General features: G+C 36.7%; 1 protein-coding gene across 1 annotated transcript in view; it reads right to left on the reverse strand.

Moving 5' to 3' along the window:
• LOC136308348 (ABC-type organic anion transporter ABCA8-like) overlaps window positions 1-22495 on the reverse strand; it is a 94033-nt gene extending 71538 nt beyond the window's left edge. The window contains exons 1-10 of the mRNA XM_066235685.1: window positions 22330-22495; window positions 14978-15079; window positions 13038-13242; window positions 11087-11257; window positions 6403-6518; window positions 5578-5804; window positions 3820-3961; window positions 2860-3045; window positions 1144-1291; window positions 261-429 (exon numbers count right to left, since the gene is read on the reverse strand). Of these exons, the coding sequence (XP_066091782.1) occupies window positions 261-429; window positions 1144-1291; window positions 2860-3045; window positions 3820-3961; window positions 5578-5804; window positions 6403-6518; window positions 11087-11257; window positions 13038-13242; window positions 14978-15073 (1460 nt within the window). The 5' untranslated portion in view covers window positions 15074-15079; window positions 22330-22495. The remainder of the gene's footprint in view (window positions 1-260; window positions 430-1143; window positions 1292-2859; window positions 3046-3819; window positions 3962-5577; window positions 5805-6402; window positions 6519-11086; window positions 11258-13037; window positions 13243-14977; window positions 15080-22329) is intronic.
• Window positions 22496-23587: the final 1092 nt, after the last annotated feature.

Consider the following 23587-nt stretch of genomic DNA (forward strand, 5'->3'; position numbering starts at 1 on the left):
GAAAGTATAATAAATGAGCTGAATAAATGAATCCAGGCAAAGAAATGAGTGAGGTTGAGACTAAGTTTAGAGAAGACAAATAACAGATAAAAGAATGAGAATCATGACAGGGGTTTTGTAGAATTACATTTTTGGGTGAAAATCTCAGTTTTTATCTAATGTAACTGTCAACAATATAAGACAAAAAAGGGTAAAGAAATTTATTTTAAAATTTGAAGTAAAAGTGATGGACGTAGCATACCAACATGCATCTTCGTTACCTGATGGCTTCTTTCCCTTGGAATTCTGGAGATACTGGTTCAAAAGAGTCATTAGATGAAACATTGAAATCTATTTCATCTTCAAGGCCCACATGATCTGCATTCTGTTGTCGTGACCAAAAGGAGGGCTTCAGGAAAAACAAGGGTGAATATTGACGTCCATCTTCATCTAATGGCCAAGAGACAAATGCTGGGTCAGTCACCATGGTAAGAGCGAGAATCACTCCAATGCAACATAGCAATGCAATCCTTTACCAATAAACCTGAACACATGGTTGACACAAGGAAATACATGCTTTGCTATTTAAAGCTTCATAAGGAAAAAAAATCATTAAGATGTCTCTCTGTTATAATTGGTCCTTTAGGACGAACTGAAGCAGTGACTTTAAAAAAATTTGGAGGAACTCAAATAAATGTTAAGATCCATTTAATCTCAAGACAGCCATATATTGTAATGCAAATGTAAGATATGTCGGGCATGATGAATTTTATCTGGGAGTCCAGGTGTCATTATACTGGCAAAGGAGGATGAAATTGAGAAGTGACTATTGGGCATGTAAAACAAATATTCTAAGGGAATACAGAATAAAATTTGGCAAAAACAATTGACATATATTAAGAAAGGGAGAAAATGGGACAACAGATATATAGAAATTTCCTTTATTTATATTTATTTCTTCATTTATTTCTTGATTTTAGAGACAAAGGTTGGGAGAGAGAAACATTAATTGTTGTTCCACTGATTTATGCATTTATTGGTTGATTCTTGTATGTGTCCTGACCCAGGATTGAACCCGCAACCTTGACATATCAGGACAATGCTTTAATTGACTGAGATATCCAGCCAGGGCTGATGTTAGATTTTAATCATATCACTACTCACTTGGCAAAACTTTTTCAAAATAAATCATCAATGCCAGATAGAGGAAAATATCAAAAGCCAACATAAAATGTGTTCCTAGTATTTGACTTGAGTAGTTCTTTGGATCAGGAAATGCATTAGAATTCATATCATAGTCCACACGTAAAAGCTGAAAATAAAAGAGTAGTTAATTAAAGAAAGTCAGGTTTACAATAAATTTTAAACAGGTTTAGCATAAAAATAAAATACTGTATTTTCCCATATATAAGACACACCTTAACTTTGGGGCCTGAAATTTGAAAAAAAATTTATTACATAATTTATTGAACTCAAGTTTTATTCATCATAAAATTCATACAACTCCTCATCAGTATCAAAACTCCCATTCATTAATTTGTCTTCTTCTGTGTCTGATGATGAATCACTGTCTTCAACAATGAGTGCAAAAACAAGTACAAAAAAGGCAGCAAATGCAAGTAAAAACATCTACAACCACTGTATAAAACACACCCTTTTATTGGACCTCAAATGTTTCAAAAACAGGTGTGTCTTATACATGGTGGAATTTGGTAGTTACTCTTTGCTTCATACTGGAATACAAAGTAGAATAAGACTGCCTGCTTTACAATTCTCAAATCTATTGGAAAGATGTGCATGTGACCAACTATAATGCAATTTACTAACTGCAATGATTTAAAATATGTTCCAAATGAAATGGGAGCACTAAGAGAAAGTGGGGAAGTGTGTGAAAAGACGACATTGGAGCTTGGCCTTAGCTAAGTTCTTACCAAATGGAACACAGGAAAAAGGAGTGGTCTCCTTGGAAATAGCTCCTGAGAGAAAAACCTATGCACCTGGAGACATCACTAGTGCGTTTAAGAAGAATGAGAGGCAGAAGTGGGCTGGTCGATATTGTTTAAGCTAATGAGTACTTTATAATTAACACCCTTTTAATAATGGATATGTAATGATTGACATTGCCATTTCATAGGAGGAAAGGCAAAGTAAATTCAATGTGAGAATCAGATAAAGGGAACCGATATTTTATGAACAGAAATGTAATTTACTATTCAATGCATTTTTAAGGTGCTTCTAATTTTGAATTTTCTTTTCTCTTACTTTATGGTTTTTACAATCGTGCATGCTGTTAAATTAGTAAATCAAACTATGAACAGGAAGAGTTGTTTAGTATTAGATTTGTAGCATCATGTTCATATTTAATTAGTAGCCAAAGAAAACATCGTAAATAATTACATGTTGGCCTTCCATCTTTCACCCACGCTTTGACTTGTTTTTCAGGGCTAAATACTTCCAAAGCTTTTAAAATCTCTCAATATTTCTACTAGGACTTTATACCTTATAATTCTGACCATAGAAATGACTACAGAAAATTAAATTCCAGAGAAGAGAAAAACATAGGGTAAATATATAGCAAAACAATAGTTTATTTTTTATTTAAATATAATTTATATTATTTAATAGTCTCACATTCTGAGATTTGAATTACTCTTATTCCTCCATGCTTAGAACATTAGAATTGTTGTGTTTAAGGTAATTATTCTATCTAATCTCACTAGGATGTTGTTTGTAGACACTTATCTATGATTGTATAGCAAACGTAACCAAAAGTTAACATGCTGGTATTGTATTTTAATAAAGAAAATAATGTAATGTAAAAAAAATTCCAGAGAGGATAGTTCTGAAATGTCATTCATAAGTAGTTAGATGGTTTCTCACCTGGGCCATTCCAAGCGTGAAGGCAAAGGGGCTAAGGAAACCTAATATCCATTCCAGGGACACAGGAAGGTGCCTATACAATACGGTATATCCTAGACTTCCCCAAAAGACAGTGAGAAGAAACACGACCAGGCCAGTGAGTAAAGATTTCTTTATCAGGACACTCATTAGAAAAGCCAAAGCTATCTAAAATGAGAGAAGATGCAATTTGTTTATTTCTAACATAATAAAGTTAGAAAGTTATTTCTAACATAATAAAATAAAAAAATTGAATGTACAAATTAGTTATATTATTAGTCTATGTATAAAATACAAAATGATGATCTGAAATTCGCACCACAAATTGCATTATATAAAATTCTAGTTCAAATACCAGCCTACAGAATTCCTTTTTTTTAGCTAGAGAGTGATATATATATATATATGTACATATATTAATATATATATGTACATATATATATATATATATAGAGAGAGAGAGAGACAGAGAGAGACAGATAGATAGACAAGAAGGGAGAGAGAGGAGATGCATCAAATTATAGTTTCTGCACTTTAGCTGTTCATTGATTGGTTTCTCATATGTGCCTGACAGGGAGTTCTAGCTGAGTCAGGGACCCCTTACTGAAGCCAGTGACCTTGGGTTTCAAGACATTGACCTTTGGGCTCAAGCCATCATCCATGGGGTCATGTCTATGATTCCATGCTCATTGGGCTGCCCGTGCTTAATCTGGTGAGCTTGCACTCAAACAGAACCCTTGGGGTTCTAAAATTGGGTCCACAAAAACCCAGGTTGATGCTCTAATCCATTGTGCCACTGCCTGTTTAGGATCTACAGACTTTCTCATACAAACAGAGCAGGCAGAGAAGAAAAGGGATATACAGAATAATAATTTACTTGAAAACAAACATTTGATCCTTAGGGTAAGAGTGAAATAGAAATAATTTAATTCACCTACTCACCAAAGACAATCCATACAGGAGAAAGAGGGTTAAGACCACCACCAAACTAGTTCGAATTACAAACTGGAGAGTGAATACAACATGTGTCAAGAGAAGGGCAGCAATGAAGATGAAACCAGCATAGAGCAAACCCCAGGAGAGCCTAATGTGGAAACAAAATGTTATCTTAGCATTTCATGTTCAATGGGAAAGACCTGACTGTGAATTCTGATATCACTGATTCAGTTATTTCAATCACATATTCATTCATTCAGCTAATATTTATTGAGTGTTTAGCATATATAAATAATAGGGAAATATTTTTAAAATAATTTTTATGAAATTAAGAATATTCTCTTTCCTAAAAGTAATTACAGAAATACACACACATTATTATGAGTAAAGAAAAAAAATAGGCTTCTAGTCTAACAGCCTTTGGCTGTACATTTTCTCTGCTGCAATCTTACTCTGTGACCTCAAAGGCACTCTGTAACCCCTCTAAGTCCTCTTATTGCTCTGGATGTTTGGAATAATACTACAAAGAAAATGCAGAGGTCCTGTCTTTGTAGGACCCTGTCCTAGCATGTCATAACCTCTCATTGAACCTACGATCATTTGTCTTTTGTGGGGGTAAAGACATTCATGAATTTCCTTGGATTAAAAATTTCTTTCTTCTTGTAATTCTGCCACTTTTCTCTTTTTCCAATAGCTTTTCCCTCATTCTCTATGTGTGTCCACAACAAAGTCTACATACTTGTCTATGACTATATTCATTTTCTGTTAAACTAGAATAGTTTACTTTCCTTTATTAAATTCATTTACCTTGTTTTCTCATATTATTTGAAGAATGTGATGAAATAATATAAAAAACAAAACAAACAGCAGTTGAACCAACTGAATCATGGTGACACACATAGCCATGACTCTGTACTAGAGAATGTTTTACACACTCAGGGAATATTAAATCACTTTATTCTTGCAATAGCTCAATGCAGAAATACCATTATGTTCCCCATTTTAAAGACAAAGCACCTATTGAACATGGATGTTAAGCAACTACATTTCAAGTTCAGGCATTCTGGCTCTAGAGTCTTTAGATTTCCCTGTTTTGCTGTACTTCCCTTTACTGGCTATTAATTCTGAAAAGAGGTTGATATTGAGTTATAGCATTTTCTTTGAGACTCCTAATTTGTTTCCACATGCATATTTCACCTGGCTTCCTAGCCTCTCTGTTATTTTACTTTCTTCTCTATAAACAGTACTTCTAGGCCCTTTTAGTTCATTCCTCATCAGTTCTCACACTGGACATGTCCATACCTGAACCACACGACCTCTGACATTTTAAGTCAAATTAACCAGACCTGTATTTACCAACCTGTTCTGCCAATTTGCTCCTTCAAGTATATCCACCATCCCTGGTCTCCAAAAGAGCCTCAGAGCCTTGGCGTCATTTTCCCTTTTCAGTCTCCTCCTGCCTTAAATTCCCCTTCCAGCCCAGACACCAGGGTCTGTCATTTCTACCACACTCTTCTCTGTGGATTCAGTGGCTATCCCCATTATCCCTGCTCAAAAATCACCCAGAAAACCCAGTCCTGTGTTCTTGCTTCAGTCAGAGATATCTAATAACCCCCAGCCATAGCCTGGCAAGCATGACTCTAAGGACAACCTATTGCATTCATAGAAAGAGATAGACAATCATTAGGTGTGAATCAGGATGCTTTGAAGAAGTCCGCTTTCTCTGAGTCCCTACATGATCTTACTGTGCTATACTTTTCTTACCAGAATGCTGAATTCCGAAGACCCATCATCCTCATCAAGCGCTTCATCCTCTTCCTCTCTCTTGTAACATTGAGAGAGGAGTAGTACACGAATGAGGAAAAGGAGATAATGAGGAAGAAAATGAATAAATCAGTGTATACTCCATATTGACTAACAAAGGGATGGATCTTCATAGTTTTTCCGGTAACTGCCATCAATTCTTCCATCACTGAGTGGTTTGTTGTGATCTGAAGAAAGACAGTAATACCCATATTTGAATATTCATGAGTGATCTCTTTGCCTAGGAACACCTCAGGGCCTGTGTGAACCTGATCTGGCCCAGTTTTCACTTCTGTGATCTGCCACTGGTCCCGGGGAGACTCGGTTACAGGCTTGCTGAGCTGCACACACTTCCCAAAATTATCTGTGTGTCTTAATGCCTCCTTGCTAATGGTCACTTTAAATGTCTATATGACATTATATTCTCAGCAAAACGCCTTGCCTCATGCTTCAGTTTTAAGTGTTATTCCAATCGGGAGTTCTTCCACGGCATTCAAGACCGACAAGCTTTGGCTTATTTACCTCTAAGGACTTTATTATTCCTCCATGATATGTCTCCTCTTCTCAAAATTTTATAGTATGCCTGGCTTCCTGACAAGGTTTTATCTTCAATGAGACAATTTTCCTCCTATTTATATATAAACTCCTCGTGGCACATAGCAACTTAAGAAAACTTTGTTGTAAATAAATGGGTGAGTAAATGAAAGAACAGGCTTTATTTTCTTGTATGGAACTTTTGATGCCTCTAATACTGTTACTAGTTTTTATTGGAAATTCTGTACTCACTTCTATAATCGCAGCATTAATGGCAGCTTGAAAAGATACAAAACCTTCCGTCCAGAAATTTGTTACCTTGCAGTAAAAAAATTCATAATCGTCGTATACTCTTTCATAACAATGGTCTTTAAAGGGAAAAAAAGCATAAGTATTATTATGGATTAGTTCAGTTCTGACTATAGGAAACAGAAGACTTACAATGGCCCAAATACAACTGTTCTTATTTTGACTTAGAGTCTGAGAAAACATAAATTATAGTAATGATTCCCAAAGAGGAGAGGTCAGAGCACTCCTATAATATGATAATCAACTTATAACATTCACATTAAGTTTTCTCACATTCATTTCTCTGCTTCTTAACCAATCAAGAATTCTGATGAGCTCTTACTTTCAGAATCTATATTGTGAAAACAGTACCATTTTATTTGTTTCAAAAGTTAGCTGGGTTTATTATGGATTGCGAAACACTACTAAAGGTTTTGCCTAACATTGGCTATAATGCCAGCCTAATGAGCAAATATATGTTTGGATGAGATGATGACCACCATGTTTAATTTGTGTCAAATATGCTTATAAAAAAAAGAAAACCTACAGGTCATTGAGTATTAAACTACATTAAAGAGATATCATTTAATATGACTAATTAAAATTATATTAAGGAAGTAAATATATGTCTCATTAAATTTTAAATATTAAGAAAATCATTTTGAAATCACTTACATATGCAAATGATATGACAGTATGATAAACACATATATACATATGATCAAATTATACATAATGCATAAATGCACCATTATAAACACTGCTAGAACCCTGTCCATGTACTGTCTATGATTTTACGCTTTCCTAGTTTCAAACCCCTACCCAGCTACTTTCTTGAACTTTGTGTTTATATAGAGATGCCTTTAAACTTTTACTATGTGTACCCAAACTACATATATAACTTTAACATTTTTCAGTTTTATTTAAAACTGTTTAAAATTCATTATATTCATTATGCCTCCCTTTGCTTCTATTGTTTTATAGTATGGTTTTAAAAATTATATAAATGGCTTGTTTTTCTTCTTACGATTTTATAGAATCTTATTACAGGAATGTAATTCATTCTACTTATCCATACTGAAATTAGGTTAGATTTCCTTTTTCCTTTAACTATTGCCAAAAAGCAAGAACAACAAAAATTTGCTGCTATGAAAATCCTTATCTATGTCTTCTTGTGAATATGGGTGTATCAGATAGTCTACCATATGTTACAGTAGCAAACAAGCCTCAAATCTTCAATGGCTTATCACGGACAAGGTCTATTTCTCACTCAGGCTACAAATTCAGCATAGATCTTAGGAGAAAGGGCTGGGGAGTCCTCTATTCCACATCGAACTAAGGGTCCTAAGATGATGATGTTTCCTCCCACTAGTAGCTGGCACTACCACTTAGGCGTGACTACCTAGCTTGCAGAAGCAGGTGAGGAAATGTTCTAGAGAATTCCCATGTGCTTTTCAATGTCTTGAGTCCAGGCATCTGGTTATAGTTACATAACATAATTATTCCCTGCCCTTGGGAAGGAGAACAAAACAGGCTGCACATCTTGAGCTCAAGCGACACCCTGTCATTAGTAGGATTCCTGTGACACTGGGTCATGGGTTAGCCACTTCTTCAAATTGAAAGTTAGATTTCTCAATTTTTTGTGGAATTTAAATCATTTTATGATGTTGGCTTCTCTTTGCTACATATCCTGGTCAACACTCTGCATTGTTCTATATATTTACTGTAGGTAAATGTGACACCACATGTGGTTTCAAAATGCGTTTCCCTGATTGCTAAGGCCGGGAAGCATCTCTCCATGTGCTCCTTCCTGCTGGGTGTTTCTCCTCTGATAAAATTCTTACTTATATATTTTCATAAGTCTCCTCCTTCTACACTTTTACTTATTTAATCAAAGGAAATCTTTACATATTTCAGAGATTTACTTTTTGTTGGTTTTATTTGTTGTTACCACCTCATCTCAAGACTTACTTTTACTTTTCACTAACTCTATGGTATCTTATGATAAAAAGAATCCCTTCATTTGAGTCCAGTTGAATTTATCAATCTTTTCTTTTATAGATCACTTTTATTTTATTCAGTTTAAGAAATTATTTTCTATCCCATAGTTACAAATATATTGCACTACATTGATCTCTAAGAAGCTTGTTTATGTCATTTAATTCTTTACCTGGATTGGTTGTTCATGTGAGATCATTTCATTTTGTTCTTTATGGAAGGAGACCTTTTCTAGCATTGCTCTGCCATGTCTTCTCAGTCATATGTTAGTTTTCATATTTATGCAAAAGATTTTTGAGGGTCTCTCTTCCCTAATTTACCTATCAATCTGTTACTATAGTAATAGCACACTGTCTTAATTATTAATAACTTCATGCTTTTTAATGAGCATCTTGGCTATTTTGTGTTCCTTTTAGAAGTATATTTTAGAATAAATGAACCAATTTAAATGAAAAGCTCTATTATAATTTTGATTGAAAGTACAGTTGGTTTCTATGGAAATCTGCATAGAATTCACATCTATAGTTGGTAGAATTATAAACTTAACTTCTTGCCCTTGTATAATACCCTATCCTCTGTGTGGGATGAAACCTGTGAGTCTGAGGATATATCAGCTCCATGATTATATTATAAGGTACAATTGACCTTGGTTAGGGAGTTTATCCAAGTGGTTAATCTAATCACACAAGACCTTTAAATGTGTTTGCTCTAGCTGGGTAAGTCAGGAGGAAGATTTGAAGGAAGAAATATTCACTCTTGCCATTGTTGGCTTTGAAGATGGAGTGGTTCACATGCAAAACCAGACTGTGCTCTCTAATTCCTGAGAGGGACCTGCCCCTGAGAGTCAGGAAAGCCATGAGAAACCTATTCCCAGGCTGAAAGAAACTGAATTCTGTCGACATCATGAATAAGCTTTGAAATGGATCCTTCCGAAGAGCCCCACGAAAAGAAGTCAGTCTGGTCAATACCTTTATTATAGCCTGTGAGAGCCTAAGCAGAGATTCCTGTCAAGCCTGCTCATACAACCGACCTACAAAATATGAGCTATGCAATGAGTACTGTTAGTGACAATTTGTTATACAACAGTAGAAAACTAATACACTGCCTATGTGATATGTGTTCAGGAATGTGATATATTCTTTCATTTATTTGGGCCTTTTTAAATGAAGTTTTATACTTTTCTCATAATAGTGTTTTTATGTTTCTTAGACTTTATTTTCTCCAAGGTAATTTTTTAACACTTTCTGTTTCATATGGTATCTTTTCTTCTTTTGTGTGTGTGGGTGTGTATTTTGTTTTGTTTTTAAGTAAGAGGAGTGTAGATAGAGAGACTCCCACATGCATGCTGATCAGAATCTACCCAGCAACCCTTTTGGGTTTATTGCTCTGTCCATATTGGGACAATGCTTACAACCAAGCTATTTTTAGTGCCTGAGATAAAGGCTTGATAAAGCTATCCTCAGCATCAGGCCTGGTATGCTTGAACCAATCGAGCTATGGCTGCAGGAGGAGAAGAGAGAGAGAGAGAAAGAGAAAGGGGAGGGAAGAGGAAGGAAAAGCAGATGGTTATTTCGCCTGTGTGCCCTGACCAGGAATCCAACCTAGCACGTCCACACACCGGGTCAATGCTCTGTCACTGAGCCAACTGGCTAGGGCATTTCCTTGTATTTTTTATTCCTTCGTTTATTCTTTAATATTTTAGACATGCATATTTTATATTCTCAGTTTTATAATTCCACTGGGAAAGATGTAACCTGTTCTATTGGTTCTCCTGACTCTTACTTATGGGGTCTTGACTTCTCATCTCGGACTGTACATTAGTATTCAAAGATATTTGGCTTAAGTCCAGGTTGTATTTTTTTAAAGAAGATTCATAAGCTCTTCTTCTAGGCACCCTAGTGCTTACCCACCCCAGGATACTTTATTAATTTTTGTTGTTGGGGTTTCTTAGAACAGGTAGTTGAGGTGCATAGAACCGCAACCTCCAGGGACAGTGTGCTGAGAGCTACAAATTATCACTGGGGAATGTTCTTCTTCTCATCCAAAGCCCATGTTAAGAGCAACAAGTTTTCTTTTGTTTTTCTTTTGCTAGAAGTAATTTTTTCTTGTCTGATCTTTTACTGAATATGTAGCCTCTCAGGTTCCAAATTAATAAAAGAATCTTTATTTTATGTAAACTCACTAGCACTCATGTAGCTACTGAAACCTAAACCTCTTGGTTAGCAAGACTGGGAAAATCATACAGCATTAATCATAATAGATCACTCTGAATTTCATGCCCTCTTCATTTGAGGACCTTGGAAATTTCCTTTACTTTTATTTAAGCTTACTCAAACACTTAAAGTGAAGTTTGTTCTATTTTATTTAAAAAAAACCTTTATTTTCTTTTAACAGTAATATAATATGCATACTATATGCATACTTGCATGTATATGTAAACATATACATATTTATATGTATATATAAAACCATCATATAATATAGTATGTTAATATACCTCAATCAATGTACATTTTTGAAATGTGTTGGCCTGCTGACATTACTATCATAGAGAAAGATTTATAAATTTACTGTATTAACATCTATTCCCACATATGGCTTACAACATCATAAAATAGAAAGTAGTAAAATTGTATCACTAGAAAGTTACCTGTATGGTCTCTGTGTTCTTTGTTTCTTGGGATTCTTTGTCCCGTCACAAATTTCAATTGATATGAGAACGTATTAGTAAAGATGACTCGTACTATTTCCTCAGGATAATTGAATGCTAAATTATCAATTCTTTCTTCGTCAGAAAGTCCTAAAACTTCTTTAACTAACCCTACAAAAAGAGAATGTTATTGTCAGTAAATCATAAAAGACACTATCTTCAGGATTCATGTTCAATTCTTTATACTAAAGTACTTTATGAAAATAAAATAAAACATTGATTTGGAGTAAATAAGGCACAATAAGTGTTGGGAAGAGAGATTTTTCTAAAATTTTACCCAGACGAGGTATAATCAGAAGGCATACATGAAAATTAGTTACTTTTATATGTTGAAATTATTGAACTGATTTCAATTATATATATTATATCATACCTACTAAACTATTTACAGAAAAGTTAGCATTACAATAAATTTAAAATGGTAGTAATTTGTACATTAAAATCACAATTAGGTATTAGCTTATATCAGGTGGAAATAACTGTATAACTTCATTATCCTTTAACACCCCTCACAGTATGGATAATATGTTGGAAAAATAGTGAGAACTCAAAAAATATGTTGAGTGACTATGTTGATATCACTAAAATCATCCCTATTACTTGATAATATTGTGCTTAATGTCATACAGCTGCTTTATTAAGACTGAGAAAATGAGAAGAAATACAAGAAAAAGTATGGATGGGGTGGGAATGTCAAAGGTGAAAGTGGAGGGAGCAGGCAGTGTGTATTTTGATAGAATTAATTTTTTCCCCTGAAAAGTATTCCTTAAGTATGTATGATTATGAGCAAGTAAGTCTCTTAACCTTTGTCACTCAATTTTCATATTTGTATAATAAACTTACAATTGTTGGTACAGAATATTAATTACCTATTACATATAAATATAATATAGAATGATACAATTATAGAATATTATTCTAATTCTATAGAATAGTCTCTAAAAATTAGGTGCACTGTAGTATTGAATGAATATTTATCATAAATGCAATCACCTTATTTGTAAAATAAAGACATTAGCACATTCATTGCAGAGATAGCTCTATGTAAAGATCATGCACATAGTAATCATTTAATGAACGTTTCTTATCACATTGCATGTGACTTTTAACAAAGGTGTTGTTGAGAAGCACAAGTTCATGACATGGACCCTCAAAAGGACATTGTGAAGCAGGTGGGAGCAAACACATTTCAGGATGGACTGAAAAACTACACCTTGGTGGAGAGTCAAATCAGGAGAAGATCTTGAATCAAAAGTGGGTTTACTGTTTGCAGGCAAGATGCACAGTGCAGATGTTGAGATGTACATGGAAGTGATGGTGTGATGGGAAAGCCTGGGATGTCTGCATCCACCCACCTGGCCTGTGTGCACTGAAGCCAGGACAGGAAGGAAAAGCTCGACATAATCTGGGAGCTGTGGTTATGAAATTCCATATGGCATGGGCCTGAAAACAGATTCCAGAGTGGGTGGATTTTTAGAGACTGAATTCAGATGAGAGGTCAGAATCCAAACACATCACCAGTTACTGAGGCTAGAGTGGAGGTATGGAGAGAGGTTGGCAAAAAGATAAGATCTTTTATAACTTTCAGTGACAGGGTGGACCAACAGTCATAGGTGCCCTTACAATAATACTGCACGAGAGCAGCAGATTTCTGTTTTGAAAGACTGTGCACTCTAAGTGTTTGTCCCTTGCTTGGCTAGAAGTACTTCACAGTTTTGACTTAAATATTAATTAATGGCCTCTTACTTCAAACAAAGGGAAACTATATCCACATTTCACATAATCTAGAAATTGTGACAATTGACAGTTTATTAACTGAAATGCAAGTATCTGCAATCAAACAGACCAAATATTGACATCAGATTTCCTCTTAGATTGCTAGAAAACTCACCTTGCACAGAGAGGGCTGAGGCAACTTTATTCATTATCTGCTGGGTTGTATTGGTGAAAGGTGTGTATGCAATAGTAAATCTAGACAGGTTAAATGAATCTAATCGTGCCAGGTCAATGGAAGTCCGTGAAGAAAATTCAAGAAGTTCATGATGAATGGGAAACAGGTACAAAACAATTATAAGGAGCAAGAAGTTCAACCATTCCTACACAATGCAAGAGACAAAAATAAAGAAAGTGATAATTTCAAATCAGTCATCCACATCATTTCGTAATAGAGTTTGTCTTGTTTACCTCTTTAATTTCAAAATATTCCACATTAGAAACCATTTAAAATATGGACGGTATAAATTTCAGGAGTCTGTGTAATTTAGCTCTTCAAAGGAATTCAAACTTTTGATCCACAACAGCAGTCTAAAGCATGCACTGTCATGAAAATAGGAGAGGTGACAGTGGCAAGCGTTATAAATTCTTATCAGCTGGTATCACTGTGGTGACCTTCTCAGGCTGTACAGGCAGACTTTGCTTTACTGTGCTCTGCTTTATGGCACGCCACAGATTTTTTTTTCTTTTTCTTCACAATAAAGGCAAGGCCCTCTACCAGCAAAATGATTTTGGCTAGCTTTATTGTGATACTCACTTTATTACAGAGATCTGGAACTGAACCGTAATACCTCCAAGGTATGTCTGTATTTGATTCTACAGAAAGCTTATGATTTACAAGAAACCGTTTCAAGGCATTGCTCAATTAGTGATAAAATATTGATTGCATGCTAAGTTTCTTATATTGGAAACTCAATTGTATGTTGGTGACCTGAGAAACACTATTTTGGTTAGTTATCAATACTAGTCACTTAATAACCTCCAATGAGAAATCACTTTATGTCTTGAATGCATGATTGTAGAAAAAAAATCCACAATACATATACAATATTATTCCAACTTCATTAAACTGTCAGTTAGGTATACCTTTGTGATTTTAAAAAAAGATACTAAAGTTTAACCTGGATTTTTGTTATTTGGTAAAATTATAAGTTCTAATAAAGTTATCATGTTTCCAAATTATGTATTATTTTTATTTTTATTTTATTTTTTTGTTTTGTTTTTTTTAATTTTTTTTTTCATTTTTCTGAAGCTGGAAACAGGGAGAGACAGTCAGACAGACTCCCGCATGCGCCCGACTGGGATCCACCCGGCACGCCCACCAGGGGCGATGCTCTGCCCACCAGGGGGCGATGCTCTGCCCATCCTGGGCGTCGCCATATTGCGACCAGAGCCACTCTAGTGCCTGAGGCAGAGGCCACAGAGCCATCCCCAGCGCCCAGGCCATTTTTGCTCCAATGGAGCCTTGGCTGCGGGAGGGGAAGAGAGAGACAGAGAGGAAAGTGCGGCGGAGGGGTGGAGAAGCAAATGGGCGCTTCTCCTGTGTGCCCTGGCCAGGAATCGAACCCGGGTCCTCCGCACGCTAGGCCGACGCTCTACCGCTGAGCCAACCGGCCAGGGATATGTATTATTTTTAAAGAGAATGATTTACTTTATAAAAAAACAACAAAAATAGAAACATTAAAAAGAGAAAATACCAAATTTGTATTTCTGTGGGTTAATTTTATATGATATCTTCAGAATACGAGTATCTTACCCCAATTTCTGGGTGTAGGAACGCTAGCAAAAGGTATTACCACTGACATTTAAGACACTTATCAGTTTCTCTATTCCTGACCAGCCTCGGTGTTTTTAGAACTCAAATTATGAGGTTATGTTAATTGAGATATCTGAGAAATTTTTTCAATTTTAGAAACAACTTCTTCTGTTGTATACAGGTGATTTATTTATTTATTTATTTATTTATTTATTTGAGGATAATTAACAAAGCAGCAATTCTTCCCAAAGAATGCCCATTTTCCTTTACAACTACTAAGAGACACAGATATTGAATCATACCATTAAGGACTCCGTTTTCATTCTCCATTTTTTAAGAAAGTTCTTGCATAATAAGGCCCAAGTTTGTTGACACACACTTGTCTCTCTCTTATTCATTTTGCCCTGTAATTAAGGAAAAAAGAAAGAAGGTAAAGTGAATGTGAAGGTCATCAGGAAAAGAAATACTCTGAGAACACAAATGAGTAGCCTGATGACTCCAGTATTCTGAATGAGTGCTTAGCATCCCAGTGTTCCAAAGTTAGTGTTTCAATACTGGAACCTGCTTCCCTTTTCCTCCCACCCCTCGCTACGTCATGTTGTTTTTGTTGTTACACACTGAGCCACTTACCAATTCATGGCACCTCAGCTCCGAATTCTTAACTTTCCAGCCTGCTCTAAGGAAATGTATCTGGACCCTGTAGGTATTTTTTTTTTGCCCGTTGGGGTGACAGAAAGCTTTGTCAGCAGAGAGGACTGGAGAGTCATTTCAGGAAGCAGAGTTCTCCTTCCTGGTATTGGAGTGGTTCGTTCACTTGGAACATAAAGAATGCATTTTTTCCCCTCAACTCTTCAGACTGAATGGTTTTCTCCAATGAAAAGAGCCTGCACAGAGCAGCGCACTCTGCATTTCATCCTGGGCTTGAGTGAAGGAGCCCTAGTGTATCTGGAAGCCCAGTATTCTAGAGCCTTATCTCTAGGGCTTCATCTCCCCTCCCCCATTGCAAAGACATGCCCTCCAGTCTCTGTGCCTGTAGCAGCCATTGAGGCCTCTCCACCAGTTGGTGGACTGAAACCACACCTTATACACCACACCTTATTCAACACCTTATCTCCCCACTTAGTCCTCGTACAAATGATGGGAACAAAGCAAGAAACCTCAGAGACCCCTCAGTGGCTCTCAGGCTACAAACCAGTCCACTTCTCAGAATGTTTTCTCCAAAGAGGCAGCACTGTATGTCTAGACCGGCTGTTGCATCTTGGGGAAGGGTTGAAGCAGTACTCAAACTACTAATAGGGTTGGGGGAAAATATTTAAATTATCCCATTTTTTCCTCTACTACTTTTCTCAGAAGACTTATATTATTAATAAGGAATGGGCATACAGCTATTTTTCTGTGTAAAAAGCAACTGCCATCTTCCATTTGGTGTGGAGTGAGAAACCTTGCTGTCCTTGTTCCTAAGCAAAGATAAGTTACCACTGTTTTCTTTGGGGACCTTGGGTTTTCTTATGGACACAAAAAGAGAAGCTATCTCTAAAGGAGGGGAAAGGAAGCTGTCACAAACCCAAGATCTCCCAACACAAACAGGCATAAATTATATGATAGGCCACAACACAAAGCTTAGAAAATTAAAAAAGACTAAAATGATTCTAATTATCTCTTCTGACCATAATAATATGGAATTAGAAATCAACAATGAGAGAAATGCTGGAAAATTTACAAATATGTGAAAACTGAACAGGACACCTTTAAACAACTAACGCATCAAGGAAAACGTCAAGAGGAAGCTCAATTTATATCTTGAAACAAATGAACATACAAACACAGCACAACACAATCTATGGGGTGCTACAAAAGCAGCTGTACTTGAGAAGTTCCTAGTGGTAAATATTCATACTATAAAAAATTCTCATACCCCAAGAAACTAGAAAAGAACAAAATCCTGAAATTCACAGAAGAAAGGAAATGACAAAGCTCAGAGCTGAAATAGGCGAAATGGAGACCAGAAAAGCAATAGTGAAGATTGAGAAAACAGAAATGTGTTTTTTAAAAAGGATAAAAAAGCTGATAAAACGTTAAGTAGACTAAAAGCAAGATATGAATACATAAAATCAGAAATGAAAGAGGAGACCTTACAACTGGTACCAGAAATACAGAAGATTATAAAAGACTACTAAGAACAACCATATGTGAACAAATTGGGTAACCTGGAAGAAATGGATAAATTTCTAAAAAGATACAACTTACCAGAACTGAATCATTAAAAAATAGAAAGTAGAAACTGACTAGTAATGCATCAGGTGACTGAATCAATAATCACTAACCTCCCAACAAAGAAAAGCCCAGGACCAGGTGACTTCACTACCAAACACTTAAAGAAGAATTAATACCAATCCTTCTCAAACTCTTCCAAAAATTCAAGGGAGGCAACACTCTCAAACTTATTCCATTAGGCATCATTGCTGTTGTGACAAAGCCAGATAATAACATCATAAGAATATTCCTGACCGGTCGGTGGCACAGTGGATAGAGCATCGGACTGAGATGCAGAGAACCCAGGTTTGAGACCCCGAGGTCACCAGCTTGAGTGTGGGATCATCTGGTTTGAGCAAAAGCTCACCAACTTGGACCCAAGGTCACTGGCTTGAGAAAGGGGTTACTCGGTCTGCTGTAGCCCCACGGTCAAGGCACATATGAGAAAGCAATCAATGAAAAACTAAGGTGTCACAACAAAAAGCTAATGATTGATGCTTCTCATCTCTCTCTGTTCCTGTCTGGCTGTTTCTATTATCCGTCTCTCTGACTCTCTCTCTGTCTCTGTAAAAAAAAAAAAAAAATTATAAGAAAACCTTGAAGAATATAGATGCAAAAGTTCTCACCAAAATATTCACAAACTGAATTCAATCACATAGTAAAACATGATCACAACATGATCAAATAGAAGTTATTTCTGAAATGCAAGAGTGGTTCATCATATGCAAATCAAAAATTATGACACACCATATTAATAGGAAGATAAAATCATATGATCATCTCAATAGATGCAAAAAAATCATTTGACAAAATACAACATCCTTTCATGATAAAAATCCTCAACAAATTAGGTATAGAAGGAATATGCATGAATATAATAAAGTCCATATACGACAAGCCCACAGCTATCATCATACCCAATGACAAAACAAAGCTTTTCTTCTAAGTTCAGGAAGAATACAAGGGTGCTCACTACTCATCACATTTATTCAACACATGGGCCCCAATCTGTCCCTTCTACTTGTGTCTATACCCATTGTCTACTAACTCTGGAGTTTCTTCCACAAAAGCAGACTATGACTCTGACCAGTAGACAGAGGTAGGAGGGAGTATGTTCTTTTTCTGATCTGAGACCTTACAAGGTTTTGAGTGTACCTGCTTGCTCCTGTGGCTCTTCCATTGTTATGAGAGCATATCCGGGCTCTGGAGGGTGAAAGACATATGACACAGAGCTGAGGCATCCCAGTCACCCCAGTGCAGAGTAGTCTAGGTCAGACAATAGTCAGCCAAGCCCCAGACAAGCAAACAAGCAGATCCAGGACCAGCAGAACATTTTAAGAATCACCCCACGCATCTAAGCTATAAAATCTGATTGTTCTATGTTAGTTGTTGCTTTTTTTGCCATGTAATATATAAATGAAGTTATGACCTCAGATACGTTACTTAACATTGTCTGGGTAGATTCTGCAATATTGATATTTATTTCATTTTACTGACCTTTCTTTTCTTTTTTAGGGGAGTAGAAAGAGAGAGAGACAGAGAGGGACAAAAAGGAACAGACAGACAGGAAGGAAGAAGTGAGAAGCATCAACTTGTAGTTAAGTTGTTCATTGACTGATTTCTCATATGTGCTTTGACTGGAGGGCTCCAGCTGATCCAGTGACCCCTTGCTCAAGCCAGTGACACTTGGGCTCAAGCCTGTAACCATGAGGTCACGTCTATGATCCCATGTTCAAACTGTTAACCCTGAGCACAAGCAAGTGAGCCTGTGCTCAAGCCAGCAACCTGGGAGTTTCAAACTTGGGTCCTCAGCATCCCAGGTTGACACTCTACCCACTGCACCACCATCTGATCTTAGTGACCTTTTATTTTTGAATTCTAACAAAATCATATTGTGGTCCAAGGAACTATTTCTTGGTAAGATACTATGCCTTTGAAATTCCTTGACATGTCCTTGGTGGTGCAGCCTGTTTGAATACATGGAAATATTCCATGTGTACTTGAAACAAATATGCATCCCCTTTTAGGTTGTTTTGTATATAGATATTCAATCTTTTAAATTTTGTTCTTCAAATCTTCTATATCCCTTATTATGTTATATGTATGAGATTAGTTATTTCATGACAGAATCCTATTAAAAATTTTCATTCTGATATCGGCTGACACCAATTTCTTATTCTGTTTCTGTTAGTTTTGAGTTTGTACATTAAAGGGCTAAGTAATCAGATTGATAAAACATTGTGTTATTACTCACCCTTTAATGTTATATTTCTTCTATTTCTGATAATAGCATAGAGACATGAGGTTTCTTTAGCTTAATATATGCCTATCATAGCTTTATGTATTCCTTTATTTTTAAAATTTTGCTAAATTTTTAAATGACTAATGTTTAAAAAATTCATATTTGAAATATTTTTTAGAAATCCAAATTGATAGATACTGTATTTTTAAAAGGTAAACCTAATCATGAATAAATTCTTGCTTTAAAGGGTCTTTCATTGTGTTTTATTCTCATGTAAAATGCTTTTTGCCTGACCAGGCAGTGGCGCAGTGGATAGATAGTTGGACAGAGAGGCATAGGATACAGGTTCAAAACTCCGAGGTTGCTGGCTTGAACACGGGCTCAACTGGTTTTAGGAAGGCTCACCAGCTTAAGCCCAAGGTCACCAGCTTGAGCAAGGGGTCACTGGCTCAGCTGGAGCCCCCAGTCAAAGCACATATGAGAAACAATCAATGAACAACTAACATGCTACAACGGAATTGATGCTTCTCATCTCTCTCCCTTCCTGTCTGTCTGTCCCTATCTGTCCCTCTCTCTGTCTCTGTCACACACACACAGAAAAATTAAAAAAAAAACACTTTTCCATTGCTTCTAGCTTTGTCCATATTCTTGCATTCTATTGAACTTTATCAAGTTTTTCTTCCCTCCTCCATGTTTTCCTTCCACTTTCAAAGATAAGTAAATTATTTATATTCTTTTAATTCTTACCCTTACATTTTGACCTTTCCTGGAAAATGATCTTTTTGTATAAATGAAAACTTATCTTCAAAAAGCAAAGACTTTTTATACACTTAATCTGTGCTGAATTCTAACTCTGAGCACTCTGGTTATTATTGAAATTTGACTCAATCTTTAATTTAAAGGGTACATGAATTATATTTGTTTTTCCATGTATATAGTTCATTGGATTTGCTAGTAGATAGAGGTTCCTACAGGGAAATTGTCATGTATTTGACCTTGAGATTGAGATTCAGACTAGAAATTCCACCTGAGCAGGGCTTGGCTAGGCTTCAGCTGGTCTAAAAGCCAGGACCCTCTGACTTGTGTATAAACTAGTTCATTGAGAAATCATTCCAAGGGCTCTTCCTGAAGGTGTCTGCAGAGAGCAGCATTATTCCTGCAGACACTGTGCCAGGGGGACAGCTGTTGACTACACTCCCACCCCCCTCCCACCCCTGGTAAAAGCAGCAAGTCACGTTTCAGCACATTCAACCCTGAGCAAAAGGTGTGTGTGTGTGTGTGTGTGTGTGTGTGTGTGTGTGTGTGTGTGTGTTGGAGAAGTTGGGTAGTGAGGATGAGGTGGGGGAATTTGTAACTATTTTTTTCTTTTTAGAGCAAGTCCCCAAAATACCTCCCAGAAGGAGATGTCTTAGTGCATAACAATAATACACAAGTTTCATTGCCCTAATTGACCAATATCACACAACATGATTTGCAGAGCCTGTCCTGGAAACGGTGGGACTTGAATGCTCACGGAGGACTCCACACGGGATGGAAAGTAAAGAGATTCTGGGATGCGCACCAATTTTCTGGGAAGCATTCCAGGTGACTTGAAAGAATGGGTCAGGACTTTTGAGCACAGAGCGGCATCTCCACCCTGAATCTGGCTTTAAGTGTGAGTTTGGAGCAAGCCATCTCCTCCCTCTATGTGTGCACCATGTTGGCCGGGGACAGAAACCCCATGGCTGTCCTGAATGCCTCCATCATGATAATGAGTGGGTGTGCCCGAGCCCTAAGCTCTCATTCCATTCATGAAACAAGATGACACACAGGGCTGTGCTGTTTCCTAGATACAAAGCTCACGAATTGGATCCAACAGGATGAGTATTAGCCTAGAGAGCCTCAGAGAGCATTGCCAGAAGAAAAACCTACACGCGGCTGCCTAATGGAGCTGAGGTGCGAGTCTAGGTGGAAGGGGATGAGGAAGGAGGTGACAACTGGAGGGAGGAAGACAGTTCCTAGAAAACAACATCAGAGAAAAGCATCAGGCCTGTGTGCCTAGTGAGAGGGGCAGAGAGAGGATGCCCATAGACTGTTCCTAGTGCGGAGAATTCAGAGGAGGCACTTGTAAGGGGACTGTACCAGCTGTGCAGGTGGTAAACTGGCCAGAGGGTGAACTCCTTACCATGGCATGGGCCACAATCCAGTGTAGCATGAAAACGCTATCTGGCTCCAACCCTTAGATTGTCCACTGTAATTAATATTGCTTACTATATTTTTCCCAAATTCACATTTGTTTTGTAGCTTATCAAAAAGACAAACAACCACATGAATTCCTTAGTAAGAAGTTTCAAATTGTAACCACTCTGGTTTTTTATCTGTAACATGGGTGTCAACCTCACAACTAAATGTTTTCACTGTAGGAATAGGAAAGTCCTATACACTGCCGTACGGTGTGTATCTGAAATAATATCGTGACAAGGAAAAGCTACAGATTTCACCTTCTGACTCACAGCATTGTTTACACAAGGAAAAACAAATACTGGAAAGCCTCTTTCATATCTAAAATTCTTAGAAGTAGATAGGGAGGAAAAAAACAAAACAAAAAAAAACAAGAAATGGACAGGGGTGGGCAAAAGTAGGTTTACCGTTGTTTCAATAAAAAATAATACAATAATGATAAATAATAACACAAGAATAAATTGTATTTTGCATTCTTATAACCGAAAATCTACTTGTGCCTACCCTCGTATTTTTCTAAATGTTTTGGTAAACAATCCCAAAGTCAGAAAAAAACATAGTTTACTCAGAATGCCCCCAAGTTATTATATAATAAACGTAAAAGAACTTCAAAAACAATCCAAGTGTACAAATTAATTTTTAATATTCTTAGTTCTTCATAATCTATGAGCAAATTTCAGCTTATTCCTACACTGTCTCTGGCTTAACCCATATAACAGTGGTATATTTTAACAAAAACTTAGGGTTCATCTCAATGCTTTCATTTTTACAATATTAAATACCAGATGTCCAAAAACATCCAAATACTCCATTAATTTTCAAAAAAGTTTGTCCACAGGTTGTTGGCATTGAATTCCTAAAGACTTATTCATAATTTTGTGATAGAAAAAAAAAATCCCTCTTCTCCCAAAGAAATCAGAAAAAAGACAATGAACTTACGTTTGAGAAATTTGAAGCACGTAACCTAGAAACACATTTTATCAATTGGTCTTCTTCATCAGAAGGAAATGATTCATGTAGTTTCCTGGTGTGTACTGCACTCTAGAATTCGCTCTCCCAGTTTCACTTCTGTGAAATGCTCCTGTGGAGATTGCTTCTGCCTCAATGCTGGTGTCCCTGCTAAAACACCACACTCACGTGACTACCCTTGGACTATTGGTCTATTGCTCTTGTTCATTTGAATAATTATATTTATTTATGAACCTAGGAATCCAAACATTTTTTTCTTCATTCTCATTGTTTTAATTCAATTATTACAAGCATGAGAGTTTAAGAATAAGCAAATTTTTACCCAGGAACAAAGCACAAAAAGTTAAAAATGTTTTGAAAGTCTATTTTCCCAACAGGTTATTCTGCTTTAAAAAATCAATACTATTTCACAGGTAACATTTGTTCCGCTTGCTCAAAAAGGCAACTGTTTTATGTAACATTTTTGTTAGAACTGGCCTCAGTCTTTGATAGCAATCCCGTTAGACCACTGTGATTGCACAATCCCAGCCCTTGCTCCACTCTCCATGAGCCACCGACACCCTTCAAGAGACAGGAGACATACCTCTCATTTGAGCTTCGTTTAACACTTCCAGAGCTCATGAAGGATTTTGAACAAAACAAAAATCCAGCAATTTCCTTAGTTATATCTGCAATCATTTTGAGAAACAAATGGTATTATGGGAGTAGGTAACCAGACACCTTATTTCAGACTTGCACAGAGATCAAATATAGTAATCCATTCTGTAATTGAGGCTTTATATCAGGGGTCGGGAACCTTTTTGACTGTGAGAGCCATGAACGCCACATATTTTAAAATGTAATTCCATGAGAGCCATACAATATGTTTAACACTAAATACAAGTACATGTGTGCATTTTATGTAAGACCAATACTTTTTTTTTTCAGAGACAGAGAGAGAGTCAGAGAGAGGGATAGACAGGGACAGACAGACAGGAACGGAGAGATGAGAAGCATCAAACATTAGTTTTTCGTTGCGGGTTGCAACACCTTAGTTGTTCATTGATTGCCTTCTCATATGTGCCTTGACCATGGGCCTTCAGCAGACCGAGTAACCCCTGGCTTGAGCCAGCGACCTTGGGCTCAAGCTGGTGAGTTTTTGCTCAAACCAGATGAGCCCACACTCAAGCTAGCGACCTCGGGGTCTCAAACCTGGGTCTTCTGCATCCCAGTCCGATGCTCTATCCAC

This window comes from Saccopteryx bilineata, chromosome 6, assembly GCF_036850765.1.
Source record: "Saccopteryx bilineata isolate mSacBil1 chromosome 6, mSacBil1_pri_phased_curated, whole genome shotgun sequence".
In the NCBI taxonomy this organism is placed as follows: Eukaryota; Metazoa; Chordata; class Mammalia; order Chiroptera; family Emballonuridae; genus Saccopteryx; species Saccopteryx bilineata.